The sequence below is a fragment of the Tachysurus fulvidraco genome, chromosome 25 (assembly GCF_022655615.1).
Source record: "Tachysurus fulvidraco isolate hzauxx_2018 chromosome 25, HZAU_PFXX_2.0, whole genome shotgun sequence".
NCBI lineage: Eukaryota > Metazoa > Chordata > Actinopteri > Siluriformes > Bagridae > Tachysurus > Tachysurus fulvidraco.
In genome coordinates, this window is record NC_062542.1 from 11086704 (window position 1) to 11110027 (window position 23324).

Genomic DNA, 23324 nt, shown 5'->3' on the forward strand with positions numbered 1-23324 from the left:
AAACATGTTTGCGTGCTTTCCAACTTTGAAGTAGCTGAAGGTTAATTACGTGTTGAGTAGTGATGTATATGCAAAAGAGAAATCTGAGATTATTCCTTCGGCTTTTCAGAGAGCAGATCCTTCTTTGGTAACAACCTTCAGTTTAATCATGCCAACAAAAAAGCTAATGAACTTTTCATACTGCATCATCCAGATCTCCAGCCTTCTCTAAATTGTGATTTTATGATGATATTATGGAAAACAATGGCTTAGAAACGTCTGACTGGTGCATATTGACATACAGTCATGACGTGTGACCAACACTAATCATTCTGCTTGCTATGTAGCTAAAACATTTAAGTGTATGTGTGCGAGTTATTTAGCTAGCATATATTGCCAGTTTTCATGAACTGAGTTGTTTACTTAGTGAACATAAGTAAAGACAGTAAAATTCTATAGCGATTTGCCAGCAGATTTTGTGTGCAATTGGCTGAAGCACCTTTACAGTCTCACCAAGATGAGCACCTTTACAGTCTCATCCAGATAGAAATTCTTGCATTTATATATATATATATATATATATATATATATATATATATATATATATATATATATATATATATTCATTCATTCATTTTCTACCGCTTTATCCGAACTACCTCGGGTCACGGGGAGCCTGTGCCTATCTCAGGCGTCATCGGGCATCAAGGCAGGATACACCCTGGACGGAGTGCCAACCCATCGCAGGGCACATACACACACACACACACACTCATTCACTCACGCAATCACACACTACGGACAATTTTTCCAGAGATGCCAATCAACCTACCATGCATGTCTTTGGACCGGGGGAGGAAACCGGAGTACCCGGAGGAAACCCCCGAGGCACGGGGAGAACATGCAAACTCCGCACACACAAGGCGAACGTGCTACCCACTAAGCCACCGTGCCCCCCTATATATATATATGACAATGACAGTTCGTTACTGATGCCCACTGGTTTCCCTCTGTGCCCCTCCTGGGCCACCCTTTAATGCTGGTCACACATGCTACTGCCACAGATGTTCTTTGAGAAGCTTAATTCACTGAGAATACTAATTACCCTGTCACCCTGCCAGCATCTGGTAGATATTATTATGTATGCCAATCAGAATAATCCTGTTCACATGTGCTTCCAGTGGCTGTTAAGGATGCTAAGATTGATAACGACAGCCACAGTAATTGTCCTACTGGGCTTTTTGGAAATACTTGACTTCAGAAGTGTACAATCTGTACATGACTGGACCAGAAAACATCAAGGAATGCACTTGTGTCTGTGAGAGTGGCACACACCATAGAGGCATTTCAAATGAAAAGAGTTTATTTATAAGAGGTGACCTGAGAGAGAGTGTCAGTCCATCAATGACATAAATGTTTGACAGTACAGGCATCTGAGGCTACTGTATGTGGTCAACCTGTGCTTATTTACTAAATAAGTTATATACATATTCATTCCCAAGTCTGTCTTACTCTTCTACAACTTTTGGCTTTCCCCGTTAGGGGTCACCACAACGAATCATTTGTTTCTAGCTAAATCTCAACTCTCGTACCAATTACATTCATTTCCTCATTTAACACATTCATATATCTCCTCTTTGGCCTTCCTCTTGACCTCTTACCTGGCAACTCCATCTCCAACATCCTTCTACCATTATAACCATCTCCCTCCTCTGCACATGTCCAAACCATCTCAATCTAGTCTCTCTGTCCTTGTCCCCAAAACAAAAAATGTCACATTTTTTAAACTTCTCTGTAAATTTCTATGTAAAATTGCTTGCCTGAATTGACAGCTCAGGTAATTGTAAAAGTGATTATGAATATGATATAGGTCCAGGCCTTGATGTTCTGAATGATGTATGAAGTGAATGATGCTTGGAGATATGCCTGTGGATATAAACATCATAATTCTGTATTGCATGCCTCACCTTTGAATGACAGAAGATCGATGATCCTTCATAAGTTTTATTTTATTAACTTTTGAAGTTTTATTATGTTCTCTCCCAAGAACTCAGGGCCATGTCCTGGCATTAGAATTCTACATCTGTCTGCTTTTAAGTAAAATTTAGAAGGAAAATGCATGTGTTTACAATACTGAACAAACTCTTTACTTTGAGACTCTTACTTTGTTTCATTTGAGAATTACTGCATGCTCAAAGGCACATTTTTAGAGTTGAGGAATAAATATATAGGTTCAATATATGACAAAGCTGTGGATTTAAGTGGTACTAGGACAATTGTGTGGCAGTTGCATGCACAGAGTGGAGTTTAAAAAAAGAACAGACGTATGGTATATCTCAGTTAAATCAGAAATTTATTTTCAGAAATTCATGTTTTGGGCTGTAAAACATTTGAATCTCATAGAAATTGTGACAGTCCTTTTGAAGCCAATATTAAATACATTAATATCATCTCAATCTCAGTATTTTTTTATCATAAAATTTCAAACATAAAACTGGGAATTAACAAAAGCTTTGCTATTATTAAACTTATTTTACTAAATCAATGCTCATTAAAAGAGTGATGCAATGCCTCCACCCTGTGATGTAGATCTTTGTATATTGTTAAATAAAATCTAATTTGCAGTGATAAATGTAAAAATGACAATTAGGACTGTTCACAAAGCATTTTCAAAGCTTGTCATCAGTTTAAAAAAAAGAATCTGGCACCATGCTGGGAATTTGCATAATATTAATGTGAAACCCAGCAAATTGATTTAATCAGCTGTGTATAAAGTCTAAAATATTTAGTCTGAAGTTGCCAACTTTTTAGAAACCTTTTATCTTCTACAGCAGTATTTTAATTCTTACAGCTAAAATAGGGCAGGTTAGGTTCATTCTAGAAAGCTCAGTGTTGGATTGTTAGATCCATGAGTTCTGTTGCTAGTCATTTTCTCTTGCCTTTTTGTTTTGTTTTGTTCTTTTAAGTGCATCTAACAAAAAGAAAGAAAGAAAGAAAGAAAGAAAGAAAGAAAGAAAGAAAGAAAGAAAGAAAGAAAGAAAGAAAGAAAGAAAGAAAGAAAGAAAGAAAGAAAGAAATCTTGACTGGGTCTTGTTTCTGAAAGCAGATTTTATTTGAAATTACATGAAGTTAATTTTACTTAAGAAAGAAAATGCAAATTTCTCTTTTATTCTGACAGAGCAGATCCTCTGACATTTGCTCTTGTGTGAATCGCTTTAGTTCCATTTGCAATTTAACAGAATTAATCTTCTTTGGAAAATCTGATCCAAAACCATCTATATTATCCAAATATTTCCAAAAATATGGTTCTGTCCTCAGGCAGGGCTGAAAAATTTCACTTTCAATTGTTAATTCATAGAGACAGTAGTGTCAAGTACTGTTATCTTTTTTTGCCTGGAAAACAATTCTGCTTTTTAGATCAAAAGTACAACTATGGGAATGAAAAACTCTGCATTTTCTGTAAAGTGCAGATCATTTTAATGGAATGTTTGATGTTATTGATTGACTGATTGATTGGTTGGTTGGCTGATTGATTGGTTGGTTGACTGACTGATTGATTGATTGATTGATTGATTGATTGGTTGATTGATTGATTGATTGATTGATTGATTGATTGATTGATTGATTGATTGATTGATTGATTGATTGATTGATTGATTGCGCTGTACTATAATTCACCATTATTCCATTTGGTACTGTAGAAAGCTCTTTAGGTAAGCAGACTTTCTAGGGCAGCAGAATTACATCATAGTTTGGATTCTTCTTTAGCCAAATTTTAAGGCAGCATCAAATGGACTCCTATACATTTATTAACCCCAGTGCACTGACATTCTACTCTACCGACGGAATGGAAATCAACTTATAGGACATTTTCTATCAGTTATACAGAATTTGGTTGAATTCTTACACAGAATTTGGTTGATGGTAGAGGAAAGTAATGCCTTCAGATTGTACATGCTAATTAACAAGCACTTAGGGCATCGATATATCCACTGACTCAGATATGAACATTTGTGAGGAAAACATCTAACCGGAAAATCGTGACAAATCTTAAATTGTTATGCTACGTTAGGTGTCGAACCATTATTTGCAATTGTTTATCCTTCCTGCAAACTGACACTCCTTCACACAAGTCCATTACAAGAGGATACATATTGATTTGAAGGAGAAAAAAGTTGATCTATTTCAACAGCAATGCTTTTACTGTGTCATCTCTAAATAAGGTTCGTGAATCAGATGCTTAAAATTGATCTCTTAATGTTTTCTGTGGTGCAGATAAAAGCAGCAGTCTAAAGGTGAGAGAAATAACAATAACAACACTCTCTCCTCTTTCCAGTATTTCTGCTCAATAAGCTGCTTTAGTCATACTCATAACTTCACAGATTATTTTTAGTCATATGATCGGATAATCAACCTGAGGGAATAAAACCATCATTTCTGCCTCGTGCTATTCTGTTTTTGTCTGTGATTTTTTTTTAGCATTGCATTGTACTCTGTACATTAGTATAAATGAACACATTTAAGAGCATATGTTGTATTAATCAGCTACTCTAGTTTTTTATTTATTTCATTATTTTTACCTTGGAATAATTGTAATGTGGTCTGTTACCTTAACCCTTGTATGTTGTTGGTATTTTTGTTACTCAGCCAGTGTTGGTGGGTCTGGTGGACCCGCTGCATGTTTAGGTTTTTAATTCAACCCAATCAAAAATGTTATGTTAAAATACTCTACAGATGTTTACTTTATCCCAATTACAAGCAATATAAACAGCATATATGGTTAATATTTGCCCTTTACCTTTATTACATCACATTTTTTAATTAAAGTGCTACTCGTTTTTTTTGTTTGTTTGTTTGTTTGTTTTTAATAAAGTGGAATAAAAAAAAAAGAAAATCAAATTTAATCAAGTTATGAGTGGGAAAAAAATCAACAAATTTACAAGGAAGCAAAGTTTTTCAAAACTATTGATGTTTATGTATATGGGTCCCACAGACCCGAACAACATACAAGGGTTAAGAGCATATGTTTTATTAATCAGCTACTCTAGTTTTTTATTTATTCCATTATTTTTACCTTGGAATAATTGTAATGTGGTCTGTTACCTTATATAAGCCTGTCACACCTGCAGATTAACACCACACAAGTCAGCTAATTGAATTTTACATGATATTATCGGTTGTGACTTACATTTAACAGGAAATGGTTCAGCTGTGTGTGAACAGAGATTTCTCTACAAGCATCCCATAATCTGCATACTTGAATATTTTATGTGGAACAGGGAATCCCTAACTGTAATAATGACTAAATAAATTTGGCAGGAATTAGGAAATGTTGGCATACACTTTTGTACAGTATGTACACGGGTCACATCTTCAGACCCGATATGACGTTTGATATGACGAAACGTGTCCGCTTTTGTATTGATTGTACAGTCAGGATATGTAAACAACAGCAACAATGAAGCCACTCTTCTGTGAGATTAAGAGAAAGCAAGGAATCTAGAGGCATTTAAGAAAGAGATCTACTGTATGGATAATATAGATGGTTTTGCATCAGATGTTTTTCCAAAGAAGATTAATTCTGTTAAATTACAAATGGAACTAAAGCGATTCACACAAGAGCAAATGTCAGAGGATCTGCTCTGTCAGAATAAAAGAGAAATTTGTATTTTCTTTCTTAAGTAAAATTAATTACTGCATGTAATTTCAAATAAAATCTACTTTTGCTTAAAATATTGCATCTCTCCCTCGAGCCTAGTCCTGTGAGCAGCCTGCAGCACTACGGTGTTCATGTCAGCTTTGTTCGTGGGTTTTTCGTGTGTTTGCTTTGTTTTCCGTGTGTTTTATTTTAGTTCATTTCTTGCACTTGCTTCCACTTTCACAAATCTCATGACATGAGAAAATCAAACAAGTATATCAAAGCAAATCAAGTATGATATTTATTATTTTGTAATATTATTCATCAAATATTATTTATTTATTTATTTATTTAACATAGGAAAACTTTTATTTCTTGTAATGCTATATCAGGAAACACTGTAAAAAGTACATTTATCTAAAGATTATTTACTGTTTAAGTTTGGAAACCTCTCATTAGCATTCGTTTATTATTGTTAATGCTACATGGACTGTAACACCTGAAGTACACTAAAAGCACAGACTTTTACAAAGTCTTCATGAACTTTATGAAGACTCATAAATTGCTTTAATTGATTACTTGTTTTCATACACAGGCTGCACAACTGACTGAGAAAAGCACGATCGGGGTGAAACTAAGAAATCTTCACTGTAACGCTTATTGCAAATCATTTCCAAACACAATAGCCCTCAGACTTAAAATAACACAAAAATGAAATATGATGAAGGAATAAAATCCACCATAATGCATCAAAATGATCTGTTTAAATTTCTTCAGACCCAAATGCAAATCAGTGTCAGAAGCCACGCCCCCGACATTAGTATTCCACCAGCTGCTTTGTTATATAGTTGTGAACTTGTGAACACTTTTTTTTGTTCTTTATGGTGAATTTGTCCAATGTAAATATTATATAAACATGTGTTTTGATCTTTTGCTTCTTACCAGCAAATACTAAAAATTGATGAGCTGAAAATGACAAGGCAAAAATCTTTATATTGGTCAAATCCATTCATTAGGATACTTGATTCTGCTTTTCCTTCTTTACAATTGTGGAATTTAAAGCTGAGGAAGAAACACAATCACACCAAGTTTAGTGGAAGAGATTGCACACAGCTGGTGTTTACCAAAGACGCTGTCAGTGGGAGGACGGATGGAGAAGGTAGGAGGTAGGGGAGCTGACTGAGGTCAGAGATTGGGATGAAACCTCAGAGATCGACAAGTCACTTTCCAAGTCTTCAATGGATATGCTGGAGGTTTTTTCCTAAAAACAGGATTTCTGTTTGGTAATACTCATCTCCAACATGTTCACCATACTATACATTCTCGACTAAAAACTAAACATCACAAAACAATAATACAATAAGACAAAGACAAAAGTACATTAGTCATCTTGCTCACAAATCATCCATAATATGAGTAGTAGCTCAGTGGTTACAGTGTTAGACTGGAAATTGGAAGGTTAACATTTACATTTACAGCATTTAGCAGACGCCCTTATCCAGAGCGACATACATTTTTATATAACTGAGCAATTGAGCGTTAAGGGCCTTGCTCAGGGGCCCAGCAGTGGCAGCTTGGTGGACATCGAACTCACAACCTTCCGATTGGTAGCCCAACACCTTAACCACTAGGCATGGGTGTAAATTTCATTTAACAGTGGGGGGGGGGGGTAAATATAAAATTTCTCATGAGCAATTTTTGAAGGGGGACACAAATAATAGTCAAATTGTACTTATAAAAATATGTCCCCACAGTGAAAAACTTTGCTTTTATCATTATTATTGTAGCATGGAGACTGCGTCATTATGGTTATTTTCAAAGTTTTTCTCAGGTTGAAATTTTCCTTTTCTCTGTCATTTTATCTAGTCTATGACACTGCAAGGCAGGTTTAGTTATACTGTAGCAAATTTCATACACAATGGTAATTCAAAGTGCTTTACATAAAGAAAGAAAAACTATCATAAAAAAATAATCACAACAATAAAAACAAGGAATTAAAAAAGGTTTAAAATTTTATTTAAAATTAAGACACTTAAGAACAGAATTTGATTGTACAAAAAAATACACTGAGGTCAGTTCGGACGTAGCACAGTGCTCATTTAGTAAATATGCTAAACAATATGCTAATTGTGGTCGTTAATGTTAAGTTAACATTATGCCAAGTCGTCCCAAATAAAACAATGCATGGGAAATGGCTTTGGCGTGTTATTTACAGTGCACTATGCAACAATCAAGTAAACAAGTAAACAAGCTAACTTTAACCAGATAAGTAAGATTTTAATCGCTAATATAGCAGATTCATGGAAAATTACATCGGTAATCAGCATTTTTGCCGTAACTAATTTATGAATGAGTCTACATCAACTACATTAAAGAGAATCGCTTTATTTAAAGTAAATAAAATTCCCCTACTTAATGGAGTGGAACATTAATTGAGCCGCAGCCACACACCTGACTCGTGTGTGCAGAGTAGGTGAGATGAACTGGGAAAGCAGGCAGGGGGTCAAACTACTGTGAGGAAGGGGAGGGAGGCTTCTTGCGGGTTTTTTATTACTTACACAATTATTTAGGTAAGAAGATTAATTCTGTTAAATTGCAAGCTGCCACTCCTGGGCCCCTGAGCAAGGCCCATTAACCCTCAAGTGTTCTGCTGTATAAATGAGATAAATGTACATTTCTCTGGATAAAGGCATTTGCCAAAAGGCATTTGCCAAACACTCAACAGGAACAAAATTAATATAAAGTAGCACTGAAGCTTATTTTCACCTGTTTGTTACATCTGTGGTGAAGCTGTTCAGGATCCTGATCTGAATCAGCACCACATCGAAACACACAGTACAAGGCTCTCGGTGCTAGGTGGAATAGTTCATATACATTGCACATGCTCACTATTTCGCAGATGTTACCAGTTTGTTGCTCCAGCTACTGCGCTGACTAAAACTAAACAAATATCAGAATGGAGAAACATGTGATCACAGTGATTTTGATCTTGTTGGTGCCAGACAAGCAAGTTTGAGTATTTCACAGACTACTGAAGACAGAGACATCTCCAGCCTGGGATTAAATGTGCTTGGATCACAGCATTCCTCCTCCACCTTGTGTGTGTGGAGTTTGCATGTTCTCCCCGTGCCTCGGGGTTTCCTCCGGGTACTCTGGTTTCCTCCCCGGTCCAAAGACATGCATGGTAGGTTGATTGGCATCTCTGGAAAATTGCTCGTGTGTGAGTGATTGAGAGTGTGTGTGTGTGTGCCCTGTGATGGGTTGGCACTCCGTCCAGGGTGTATCCTGCCTTGATGCCCGATGACGCCTGAGATAGGCACAGGCTCCCCGTGACCCGAGGTAGTTCGGATAAGCAGTAGAAAATGAGTGAGTGAGAGTGAGTGGATCACAGGATGAGCACAGCCAGTAGATCATTTGACTTGAAATACATAAATTATTAGAAATCACAAATAAAGAGGTCTACATGTTTATCTTTTGGTGTGTTTGTGTTTTTGCATTCCTACTACTGGTTGCCATAGTAATAACATGGGTGGCACAACTAGCATTCTTCGTGACAACAAATCAGTTGTCTTGCTGCTAACATGAAACATTCTGGAGGGAAATTGTGTGGCGTTTGTATATAACATTCATGCATGCATATACAGAGAATCAGTGTGTGCTCCTTGCCACGGATCACCTACGCTCTGTCTTCACTCCCATATTCCATATTTACATTATGGTCGTGTCACATTATGGTCACGCACCCACATCCAGTTGCCAACGGTTGCTGTCGCTCATGTCGTTAGAAGTCATCAGCTGTCATTGAAAATGAATTGTCTCGATTTGCTTTGTCACTACAACTTTCTGTAAATGCGAAAATACCATTTCATTGTCCAGCCGTTGACAGATATTTGTCTCCCATCTAGAATCGTTATTAGACATCGCCGTTTCTATGCACATGTTGCTATTTTTATGCTAGCTAGCTTGCTACGCTCCATTATTTACTATGCAAGAGCAATGTTTATTGTACAATCTTACATTGATAAGTGGATACAAAACAGTAATTCCACCAGCTGATCATTGATTGTATCCAGAAATTCACAGGTTAGCAGCTTTTAGTCACTGACATTACATCTAGGGAGATATTTTATTTGTCAGAGGACATTTTATGAATTGTAATAAAATTGTGGATGAGACTAAAGCTCCAAAAAAGTGTGCTGGATGAAAAAATGGGGGTTCATGAAAACGGGGCTGCTCACTTCATCACAATAAAGACCTGCCTTTTCAGAGCGCTCAGCCATGTTTCATGTTGGCAGATGCTTGTGGCTTTTTCTCAAAGATGTCCTGTGTTTTATCCCACTGAGACGGGAAACTTGTACGTTCCAGTTTTTTTTTGTAGAAATACATTCAGGTGGACATCAAGGCCCCTGCAGCCCTAAACAGATATAATGCTAAAGGACAATTTTTCCACTCTGTCACTTCCTGTTGCTTTTTACAGCTGATGTCATTCTAAGCCTATCATAGTCCCTGAACACTTTTCTTCTCAATTTTTTTGAGTTACTTTTACAGGCAACTCAGAAGAATCCTGTTTGTTGACATGTGATGGACCTGTAAAGGACATGTTCCTCTGATGATAGCAATTCAGAAGTTCCATACAAACCATTTGTTTTATAATTACTAATGATGCCATAGTTTATTCATGGACGATGCACACACAGGTGCACCTTCGAGTCACAGCATTGATTTCTGTAAAAGCGTTTAATGAGAGCTTGAGGCTTCTCAATTCTGCTGTAGTCTAGGAGTGCACGGTCTTTAATACTACACTACAAAGAAGATGGAAACTCTTGCATTTTTGAAAAAAAAAACTCTTTTGAATGAAGATGTGCCATTCTATCTTATGAATTTTTAAAGCAACTCATTAATGTAGAAAAAAAGATTTCAGGATTTCACACTCATCACTAGTGTCAAGTATGCACAGAGAAATTATTCCAGTGGTGGTGGACTTTAAAAAAATATGATAATGAAATATAAGAAGGTGCTAATAAGAATATAGCAGAGTTCATTTGTCTCCTGTCTGAAAAGAGATTAGGTTATTCATAAATCATGCATGGGAAATTGTCATGTCCTCCAGAAAATCCATCTCCTAGTATTCCCTGATGACTACCATGCACCCCTTTCAGACAAACTATTCAGTTTTACAAGTTTACTGTTCACACTCACATGCACTTTGTTTACTAATCACCCTATAGTACCTCTCAGTCTATTTTATTCGTTCCTGATTTTGTTAGCACCTTTGTGCAGGAGTAGTATCTTGAATAGCTCTTTTAAATCGCAGAGAATCTACAACCTATACTGGGTTTGCTAGGCATGAAGCATAAATGCACAATGGAAGGGATATTCAGTTATTCAGTGCAGGCATATTCACCCTTAAGGTTCATTTTACATAGTAATATACATTTATAGATTATACACTATTATTGTTGTATATATAATTTGAGGTCCAAAAATCTAAGACCTGAGGATCTGAATCTGAGGATTTTTAAACCTTTTACATTATTTATTTATTTGTTTGTTTGTTTATTTGTTTGTTTGTTTGTTTTTAATTAAATAAATAAACAAATTCAAGGGGGGCACGGTGGCTTAGTGGGTAGCACATTCGCCTCACACCTCCAGGGTCGGGGTTCGATTCCCGCCTCCGCCTTGTGTGTGCGGAGTTTGCATGTTCTCCCCGTGCCTCGGGGGTTTCCTCCGGGTACTCCGGTTTCCTCCCCCGGTCCAAAGACATGCATGGTAGGTTGATTGGCATCTCTGGAAAAATTGTCCGTAGTGTGTGATTGTGTGAGTGAATGAGAGTGTGTGTGTGCCTTGTGATGGGTTGGCACTCCGTCCAGGGCGTATCCTGCCTTGATGCCCGATGACGCCTGAGATAGGCACAGGCTCCCCGTGACCCGAGGTAGTTCGGATAAAGCGGTAGAAAATGAATGAATGAATGAACAAATTCAATTCGCAATGTTAAATATTTAGCCATCAAGATTTGGCACAGATTTCTAGGTCCCTATTGAAATGCAAGCCAAGGTGTGATATTGATCTTGTTAACTGCTTTGTATAAAAGGTCAGATTTTTCTCATGTCTAATCTCTTCTATTGTAGCAATGTGTTCAGCTGACACTTTAATGTAGAGTCCTGTAGAGTCTGTGCCAGCTCTTGTGCACACTCTCTTTCAGAAATTCATGTAAATATAAATGTAAAAATATTATTTTTTTAGTCGTGTTGTCAATAATATATTTTGTAATCAATCATAAAATGCAAACTAGAAGCATTTTCATTTGTGTTTTCAGACCAACAGTGTATATATCATAGTACAGTTAAAGGAAACACCTGTACTATGTGTTGACATAATTATCCAAGGATAAGATACAACCAGATGGTTACTACAAGATTAGAAAAAAATAAGAATTTATTGAGTTTAATAATACTCCATCCAGGGTGTATCCTGCCTTGATGCCCGATGACGCCTGAGATAGGCACAGGCTCCCCGTGACCCGAGGTAGTTCGGATAAGCGGTAGAAAATGAGTGAGTGAGTGAGAGTGAGTTTAATAATCTTCCAGGCCCTTAATGGTCTCTTCCATTTATGTGTGCCATTACGAACAATATATTTCGGTGAGGTAGCCGTGACTGTTGACGACACACCTCGAAAACATTTCACGCATAAACAAACCATTTTACTCCTTACAGAATAAAAACACATGTAAAGCATTTGTAGTTGGTAAGCAGGTAGAGTTTACTTTACACATGGCACACTTTTAACAGAATTATAGTGCACCTACTAGAGGGCAAGTGAGTTTAATTTATGTGAAAGCTATGTTAATTAATTTGATGTAATTCATGTCATTTTGTGTAATAGCTTATTTTGAATAGTCTAAACTTGCATAAAAAATCTTTTGCTTTATATTTATGTAAAATTGCCATCATTTTGCAATACATTTTTCCCCAAATTCGTACTGATTTCAAAACTCAAAATTCCCTTTCCCCTCTTCCAAGGATGAGCATCGCAGAAGATAATGCCGCAGCTCATGCTAATTCGCAGTCATCAAACATGGCCACCATGGACTCAAATGCCCTGCTGCCATGAGCACTCCCACACTTGCAATCTCCAGACGTTTTAGTCACACACACCTGTTCCACATTTAGTTGGTTTCTCACTCACTCTATATATACTCTGTCTTTTTATTTCTTCTTCGTGACAGGTTTGCTCTGTCCTGTGAAGTGGTTACTTAGTCTTTTTATTACTAGTGATTCTTCCCGGTTTTGATTTTTAGCTTGTTGTTTTGGTTTATTGATTCTGCTCCACCTTTGATTATCCTGTTTATCCTACTTAACCATGGACAGTTTGTTACTATGATTTGGATCAATGTTTTTACATGTCTGTGGTTATTACTGTTTGTGTTCCATTAGTTTTGAATGTTTTGTTTTTTTTTACTTTGCTACGACTTTGCTAACTTTTGATTGTTTTCCCCTGTTCTTATTCCTCTTTGTTATTGCTATGCTGGATTGTCTTTACTTTTATATCGTTGTATTGCCAACTGTCTGGTTAATTAAACCCTTCTGCATTGGCATCAGGTATTGGGGTAATTCAGAACTTAATGCAATGACCTGCATGTCTTTTGAAAGGCACAAAAATGTGAACTCTGTTATTAGTGCAAATCCTTTTTATAAACATCTACTTCTGACACACATTTCATCGGGCTGTTTGCTGAACAGTTTAATTAATGATTTTGTGCTACACATCTTATGAGCACAGAAAAAAACAGTGATTCGTTTTAGATTCAGGTTATCGGCATTATCATAATTAATTGGCTTCATGATAATTCCTGCCTCACAAGATGATTAGCAGCTTTTTTCACTTGGAATATCAGCATGAAGTATTATTGTTAAGTCTTAGCAGGCCTCGATTTTCAAGGGGAATTTTGATCGTTTATTATTGATGGCTTTTTGGCAGAGAGGATTCACAGATTATTATGTGCTGTAAAGTGATAGTGGTCACTGCAGGTCTGAATGTAACAAAAGTTTGGTTGCTCAGAGGCTGGATGGCGGTCCGTTGATGAGAAATAAGCAGTTAATGTAGGATAGCGCAAATAAAATGCACATTAATTGTCTCTGGCATTTTCCCAGGGGTGCCATAAGTTTATTCAGTTTCACCCACATGGACAGCTGGAGCTGCTTATTGAGATTATTGTCCTCCAGCGTGAGTGATTATATCCATCCGGGTGTACACAGTTGTGCTTTTGGATTAGGAGCAGTTCATGGTGCTTCAGGAGTACACTCCCATCCCATCAGCATACTTCATGCGGAGACGATGTGCGGGTGTGTCAAAGTGGAAATTGTAAAATTTTAATGGCACTGCCTACAGCAATGGTCAATTGTATGTGATAGCAAAAACAAGGCTGCAGATTGTATGCGATCCTGTCAGCTTGGAAAGGTGGTTTTATCTTCACGTAACGCTCTCAGCTTGCACACATCGTCTCTACATTAAGTATGCACAAATAGATGTCCTTTTTTGACATAAATAGACATCCTTTCACCGAGCAAGATGATGTTGTTTGAGGACAGTGTGTGGAAGCAGAATTCCTGGTTTGTTATTGGTCCAAATCCCACAAGCTTACACACATTTCTTCGAGTTCCTCAAGTTGTTTGATTGCTCATTGTTGTTAGAAGCAGCTGAAAAAAATCAGTTTACAAAAAAAGTTTTCTTTGCTTTGCAAAAATTCAACAATACATTCAGCTCCTCTCTCTGCCAAATGCTTTCATTCATTTCTCTTTACCGCCGCTGATGTCCTCAAAACATTTTTACACCCAGAGAAGTGTCCTAGAAAGACGCCTTTTTTGAGATAACCTGCAGTTGTATCTTGTACTTGGCAGCAGTTCTTTTTTAGTTTAGTTCTTTCATCATTTATTGTATATCATCAGCATTAGAAAAATGCTCTCTAGTGCACCAAAGCATTCCTCAATTTAACACTCCAGAGAAACTGTAAAGGATTCAATGTAGGACGATAAAACATAGGATTCTAGGAGGAAAAATATCAGAAAAAAAATCTAAGAAAATCAAAGGCCACTTTATAGATACAGTATATACAAAGATATGTTTTCTGTAATTGGATTCCAGTTGGTATTCACATTTAATAGTCTTAAAAGCTTTCATTTTTTTGTGGTATAAACTTTTACAATTAAATGAGATTAAACGAAGTAGATCATTAACATATACTTAATTCATTCTTCTTTACTGTAATAGTTCAGAAACTAATTGAAAGTTAATAGCGACTTTTCACCATGACCATAAGTGATATTACTAAAGATTATTTATTTTTAGACATTTCTAACCAAAGTCAGCATCATTAATGAAAGGACCTTTTTTTAGTCATTTAATTCAATTCAATTCAATTCAAGTTTATTTGTATAGCGCTTTTTACAATAGACATTGTCTCAAAGCAGCTTTACAGAGCATAAACACAGAGCAGAAGGTAAACATAATTAATGATAAAGGAATTAACGAATAATAAAAGAAATAAGAATTAACAGAATAAAAATTCTAGATTATTATTAGTTGTATATAGTTCACAGTGTGTATGTATTTATTCCCCAATGAGCAAGTCTGAGGTGACTCAGGCAGCAGCGGCAAGGAAAAACTCCCTTAAATTGGTAAAGGAAGAAACCTTGAGAGGAACCGGACTCAAGGGGGAACCCATCCTCATATGGGTGACACTGGGGTTGTGATTGTAATATACAGTCAGTTAAATGTTGTATCGGTGTAAGGTTCAAGGACTTCTGATCTCCTCAGTACCACAGAGACTAACTGGAGATGTCTCAGGATTCTTAGAGTCGGCCTCGGGTCAGTGGACGTCCAAAGGCTTCATCCCACAGAGGACGTTGGGAGCTGGTACAGTGTCTGGATGCCTCGGGATAGGTACAAAGAGAGAAGCAGTAGAAAGGGATTAACATATCTGCTGTTCATAAAAATGTGCTGGTCTGGTGTACTGGTGCATGATATTATGGGATGTATTATGTGTACGCCTGACTAAAGAGATGAGTTTTTAATCTACGTTTAAACTGGGAAAGTGTGTCCGAGCCCCGAACACTATCAGGAAGACTATTCCAAAGTTTGGGAGCTAAATAAGAAAACGCTCTACCACCTTTAGTAGCCTTAGATATTCTGGGAACTAGCAGAAGTCCTGAGTTTTGTGATCTCAGAGAGCCTGAAAGATTGTAACGTGTTAGAAGACTAGTTACAGTAGATACATGGGAGCTAAACCATTAAGAGCCTTGTACGTAAGTAGCAGCAGTTTGTAGTCAATTCTAAACTTAACAGGTAGCCAGTGTAGAGATGATAAAATTGGGGTTATATGGTCATACTTTCTTGTCCTAGTGACAACTCTGGCAGCTGCATTTTGGACTAACTGTAGACTATTTATTAAAGATGCAGGACAACCACCTAGTAATGCATTACAATAGTCCAGTCTAGAGGTCATGAACGCATGAACTAGCTTCTCAGCATCAGATACAGACAGGATGTTTCTCAGCTTGGCAATGTTTCTAAGGTGGAAGAAGGCTGTTTTGGTAGTATGGGCGATATGATTTTTAAAAGACAAGTTACTGTCTAATATAACACCGAGGTCTTTCACTGTCGAGCTACTAGGAACAGTACATCCCTCTAAATGGGAGTTAAGTTGTGAGAGTCTATGTGCATTGGTTTTTGGACCTATGAGTAGTATTTCTGTCTTATCGGAGTTTAACAATAGAAAGTTGCAGCTCATCCAGTCTTTTATCTCTCTAAGGCACTGAGTTAATTTGGACACTGTGGCTATTTCATCTGGTTTTGATGAGATATATAACTGTGTGTCATCAGCATAACAATGGAAACTAATCCCATGTCTTCTAATAATGTTCCCTAATGGAAGCATGTATATAGAGAAAAGCAGAGGTCCTAGAACTGATCCTTGAGGGACCCCATAATTAACTGGTAGTAAACTGGAGGATTCACCATTTAATTCTACAAAATGGTATCGGTCAGACAGGTAGGATCTAAACCAGCTTAAAGCCTGACCATGAATACCTGTGTAATATTGTAAGCGATCTAGAAGAATGTTGTGATCTATAGTGTCGAATGCAGCACTAAGGTCAAGTAGAACTAATAGTGACATACAGTCTTGGTCTGAAGCTAAGAACAAGTCGTTTGTAACTTTAATAAGTGCAGTTTCTGTGCTATGATGGGGCCTGAAACCTGACTGAAACTCTTCAAGGATATTGCTCTCCTGTAAGAAGGAGCTCAGTTGAACAGACACAACTTTTTCAAGTATTTTAGACATAAACGGAAGGTGTGAGATAGGTCTGTAATTTGATACTTCATTTGGATCTAAGTTAGGTTTTTTGATGAGTGGCCTAATAACTGCCAACTTAAAAGACTTCGGGACGTAAGCTAAAGATAATGAGGAGTTAATGATATTAAGAAGAGGCTCACCAGCTTTATGTAACACTTCAGTAGTTTAGTTGGGATGGGGTCTAGTGAACATGTTGTTGATTTAGCTGTAGTAATAAGTTTATCTAACTCTTCCTGTCCTGTACTTGTAAAGCTGTGTAAAGCCTTAGGTGAGATTGTGTCACTGGTTGCTCTCATATGTTGAGCGTCACCTATTTTATTCCTGATACTGTACTTTCGATTTTATCAGTGAAGAATCTTATAAAGTCCTCACTACTGAAATGTGATGGAATAGTGTGTTCAGATTTCTGATTTTTTGTTAAACTAGCCACTGTGCTAGATAAAAACCTGGGATTGTTCTGGTTATTTTCTATGAGTTTGCTCAGGTGCTCAGCCCTAGCAGCTTTTAGAGCCTGTTTGTAGAACCTTCTGTAATCTGACTGGGGCAACAGTGTCTAATGTGCTAGTAAATATAGCGTCTATGCTGTTAGTCATTGCATCTAGGTCGTTTGAGTTTGAGGGTACAGTAAGAAGTCCAGACAGATCAGGCAGGTTATTTGTGAATCTGTCTTTGGTGGTCGGAATAATGGTTCTACCGAGTCGATAACGTGGTGAGACACAGTTAGTCTGTTCTATAGGTAGTCTGTACATTATGAGGTAATGGTCTGTGATGTCATCACTTTGAGGTATGATATCTATATCAGTGACTTCTATTCTGTGTGATATTATTAAATCTAATGTGTGGTTACGTCGATGAGTTGTGTTCATTGTATGAATAAATGTATTCATTTGGTTTAATCCAAGTTTCGGTGAGGCAGAGTGCAGTAAGGCTATTATCTAATATCATTTCATTTACAATAAGTGCTTTGGGTACAAGAGATCTAATGTTCAGAAGTACAAACCTTAAGAACTGTTTTTGTTTGTTTCTTTGGCATTTTTCTGGTCTAATTACAGTAAGATTATTTCGAGAACTTCTCGTGTATTTACTTTTTGTAAATACACGAGAAGTAAATATACTTTTTGTAAATAGACTGCTCGGGGAACAGACACAGTTTCTATAGGGTGAGCTAGGTGTGCATTTTCTGTGTCAATGTGCTGAGGTGAAGGATGGCTATTGAGATTTAAATTTAAAGAGTAGTTGAAGTATGTTCTCTCTCTCTCTCTCTCTCTCTCTATATATATATATATATATATATATATATATATATATATATATATATATATATATATATATATATATATATATATATAAAATGAGTTTAATGGGAATAATAATATGTCACATGTCGAATCTTTTGACTTTTGCCAGCATTAGTTTTCTGCCTCTCTTTGGAACATTCAGCATAATAAACACATTGAAAACATCTATAAACACATTTTCTGTATTGCATATCCTGCACAGGGTCACAAGAAAATCCCCAAGCCAGCAAAATTTAAAACATTTACAATAAATTATACCATTATTATCTTCCTTTGTCTTTACTTATCCTTCTTTGTATTTCAACTGCATGAATAAACCATTTGTGGTTAATATGACCTGAAAGATTTAACATGAACTCAAGGCCCTGCGGCAGGGTCAATTTTTGGCCAAAGGACATGCAGCAGTCAGAGTCTAAATGAAAGGAAGTTTTAGCAGAAAATAGCCTTAATATTTTCTTCAGTCACTTACTCTGTTTCACTTGTGATCTGAGGCTTCCTGCATGCTCTTTGCCTCGCTCTTTTCCTCCCTCCTTTGATGTAAACTTAAGCTTTCTTGAGGTTCTCAGAATGTTATAAGAGCCTCTCTTTTGAATCATCTGATGTTTGGCTGTAATAAGTTGATGAACAGAGAAAAAAACTCATGTGGATGATGTGTCCGGTGCTGCCTCATTTCATTAAAATCTCAAACTGTTCAGAAACACTTAGGGCACTTTCACACCTATTAGTCATTTTTTGAATCAGATCCAGAGTACGACACGTCATTTAATAATGAACCAAAAGGCAGAAATCATTGGCAGAGGAACGCACAGCTTAAATGTGCTCAGAAAACTTTTCACATATTGGCCATAAGTACAGCAGTGGAATATAACATGGAGACAATGCTAAATAAATTATTACATAATAATATAAATAACTATCTTTAAATATTTTGTGCATCACATCTAGCATTTTTTTTCTTCTATTTATTTATTTATTTATTTATTTATTTATTTATTTATTTATTTGTATTTCTGCACATTATGATTCATTGGGTCAGTTATGCTGTAGTTGGGTCAGTTTAGGATTAAATCACTTTCCCGCTGCAAGCAAACATGGCTAGTGTTTATTTGGAAGTGAACCAAAACCATCTCACAACACTGGTTATTTTGATCCATGCCCAAGTGCCATGGTTGAGATAAACCTGTATAAATGGTGAAGCATGCCAGAAGCATCAACATTGTGCTTTGAAGTGGTCTGGAAAGGTTTGAAGTGTGTATGTAGCCTATAGATATAAGATATAAGATATATCTTTATATATAAGTCCTGAAGTTACTGCAGTGTTTTCATTTGCTATTTCAATGCGGAGCTGGACAACAATCTTTTGTAAAAATTTATTTGTCTGATGAGTGTACTGAATAAATTGACCATTTTTTATGATGTTGTTGATAGAAAACGGGTACTTTTAAAGGACTGTAGTTGTTTTTATATTAGTATTCACTGTTTCCTCTTTGATCGCTCATGAACTAAATGTCTAAAATAACCAAATTTAGAATTTATCCCTCAAGACCAGACAAACAATCTACAAATATAACTGTTTGGATTATGGATTATGAAAATGATTAGTGGATTCACCTTAATAAACTAAATGAAATTAAATGAATGATCATTAAAGGTGTTGTTGTCCTTCAGCTGCTAGCCTGTTCAGGATTGGCACAGTGGATCATCGGGTCCACATATTGGATTTGGCACAGGTTTTACACCAGATACCCTTCCTCACGCAACACTCCCATTTTATCTAGGCTTGGAACCAGCACTAATAGTTAACCCATCAGTGGCTGGGTTAGTTTCCTGCCTGGGAATCAAACTCAAGCTGTGGTTATGATCCAGCTTCCAGACCACCAGGGGACTGAAGAAGGGCATTAAAGCATTCTTAATTAATTCTTCTTTATGGTAATATTTCAAAAAGTTTGTTTAATTTCCAATCAGCTCAAAAAAAAAAAGCTAAAAGACATGTTTGTTAATAATCATAAGTGATAATAAATATTTCGGATGTTTTGCCTTTTCAAACCAAATCAGCAAAATACGTTTCAAATTCAAGTACATTTTATTTTATTAAAAATAATAATAAAATAAAATATAATATTTCTGAACATTTTGATTTTAAGAAGAATAGCCATATGCCTAATATCAAATCTGCTGACTACTTCTTGCATCATCATAAAGAGCATGAATAGTGTTAATAAAGTGCATTAGTTAATGTAGAGGGAAGTCCTGAGTAATATGCTTTAAAATTAATCACTGAGGGAAAAATTAAGGGAAAGATGGAAAAAAGGAAAAAATGACTTTTTCTTTTCAGCAAATGTGGCTTGGAGGCAGAAGTTTACACACTCGCTCTGAGTCTGTCATAGCTGCCATCATTGCCGTAGGGTGATTACCTTTCACACGTAGTCTTTCTTTCTTTCTTTTTTTAGAACTGCTTAGTCAGCATGTCTGATTCTTTATAATCACAAACCCTATCTATCACTCTGTCTTTTATCCCTTCTTCATATTTACTACAATTTCCACGGCTTTTAGAGGCTTGTTCTGTTGACAGGCAGAACAGACAGACATAGCATCGTTCTTTTTATTTCTCATATTTTATATTTCCATATTTTCTGCCAGGCACTCAGATTCTGATGGCCTGCAGTAACAGTCCATCCTGTTATTTGTGTATGATGCCCTTCAGGTTAGAGTGGGAGTGAGTCTGAAGAACAATGACTGTGTCGTGAAATATGCTGGGACACAATTCAGTGACCATAGAATACAAAACAGGCAGAAGCAAATCCGCTGTGTCCTTTTTAGTAGGAAAGACAATTAACACTAGACAGTTAATTCTCATTTTCAAGCGTGGAATTGTTTCAATTATGGGAAATGTGGCTGTATAAATGTGGAATGCATTGAATTGCCTGGAGTGATTATCACAACCCATGCAATGGTTCATTGAGTGGATCAGGATCTGTGGAGGTCAGAGAAAGTCTGTGGGCAGAAGCCCTAACGTTAATACGACTAAGGATGGCCGTGTGGGATTGAAGTTTAGACAAGGTGTTGTTTGCATTTAGTTATAGGGAAATTAAAAGCAGATTCTTCATCAAACTATTCATTCAGACTGTGTTATATAACTAATTATTCAGTGTTCTATTAACTTTTATTGCAAGAAAATGAACTCTGTGGTCTTAACCCCTTAAACTGGCGATGTCCAGATTCAAACCAGATGAGTATAATTACATAACTTTTCTATTAGTTTCAGCATACAGTAGTTACTAAATAACTCAATTTAGTTACTAAATAAGATGCTTTGAGCAGAAGAGCATTAATAATCTGATAATGCATTGATAATTTAACTCCTTTTTTGAAGTAAATTTTATTATTAAATACCTGCTTAAATTAACATGAGCATTGACTTGCTCCATTAACATTTGTGAATTGCCATTTTTATATACTTTTACATGTTTTTTCAATTAAAAGTCTAATAAAAGAGACATTAAACAGTTGAAGGTTAGATTTATTTTAAACGAACATTCTATAAAAAAGTAGATAAAAAATAGATAATTATAATATTTATCTATCTATCTATCTATCTATCTATCTATCTATCTATCTATCTATCTATCTATCTAATAGATGATGATGATGATGATGATGATGATGATGATGATGATGATGACTATCAGTAGTAGTAGAAGATGTTGTTATTGTTGTGTTTTAGCAGTTGCAGGAATAAAGGTAATCATCCTATATGATTCATATAAGATGAGGATTCTTCCTATTTTAATCAACTGGATGGATGTGGTGTCATCAGGATTCAAAGTCACAAACTCCTGATGAAAGGATGAATGCTTTTGTTTACTCACGACCCTGTTTGTATTGTTGAAATTGAGCTGCTCTAGTAATGTGTATTTTGCTGGGACCATCAAATTGTGACCCACAGGTCAGATATGAGAAAGCTTTTTTTCTGACCTCCCTTATAAATAATATAATAATTATTATTATATATATTTTTTCTCTTTAAAAACAGAGGACAATCCTTCTTATTTGTTCAGTCTTTATATTCAGAGGCTTTGAGCTGTCTGTAGAACATGTTTGCTCTCTTTATCACCTGGTCTGAGTAGTATTAATGTGCCTGTAATAAATGCAGAATGGATCCATATTATCTGTGGTAGAATTAAAGGTCACTGGTCCTTTATGTGCTGCATTACCTGTCTCTAAAACTGAAAAGACTGTGCAATCAGGAGAGCAGTGTACTGTAAGATAATGCTCTGAAAATCAGGCTACTTGGTCAGTCGAACCTAAACAACTCCTATCATACTATACATCAGCTACGAACCAGGGACGGTGAAGGCTAATGTGTGCTTCTTCTGAGCAGTCAGCCAACCATATGTTTTTGAACTAATGCCCATGTTGAGTCACAAAAATCTGTGAAACTGCCTTACATCCTTCTGCATACATTTGCTCACAGACACCCACAATTGGCTCGATATTTGGCATGATAGTGACTCCGCTACCCCACCCAGACAGCATGGACAAATTTATTTCCTTGGTTGTGGCATCATTTGGAAACAAACCCAATTTTCTAATGACAAAGCAGACCACTAATGAGTACAGCTCACTTTTTAACTTCAGATTCAATCTTGAATCTATTTACAGTAGCAGGGACAAGAAGTCTGAATCCACTGCCAGGAATTTTAATTATTTGTTGCTGTTAAAAACAAGTTTAATCTTAAGTCCATGAAAAACAATATGCCAGCTCAGTCTGTTATCAGTCTGTGACCTTCCCTGAAAAGTCACTGTAAATTCTGCTTAGTTAGTGATTTGTTTAATGCAGCATCATAATGTTGTCATTTACTTACATTCATATCTCATCTAATTTACCAGATGTGGTTGAGATTTAAGTGTGTGTGTTTTCTTTTCTTTTACAGAGGGCAGTGCGTATACATGGTGGGTTGGCAAAGGTAACGAAAAGCACTTCTACTGGGGTGGATCTGCACCAGGAATCAAGAAATGTGCCTGTGGAATTGAACGTAATTGCACAGACCCAAAATA

The 23324-nt window shown here is 36.4% G+C and overlaps 1 protein-coding gene across 1 annotated transcript in view; it reads left to right on the forward strand.

Moving 5' to 3' along the window:
• LOC113657805 (contactin-associated protein-like 2) overlaps nucleotides 1–23324 on the forward strand; it is a 214651-nt gene that overhangs the window by 143429 nt on the left and 47898 nt on the right. Inside the window, exon 14 of the mRNA XM_027169891.2 lies at nucleotides 23201–23324. This exon is cut by the window's right edge and continues 33 nt beyond it. Coding sequence (XP_027025692.2) covers nucleotides 23201–23324 — 124 coding nt within the window. The remainder of the gene's footprint in view (nucleotides 1–23200) is intronic.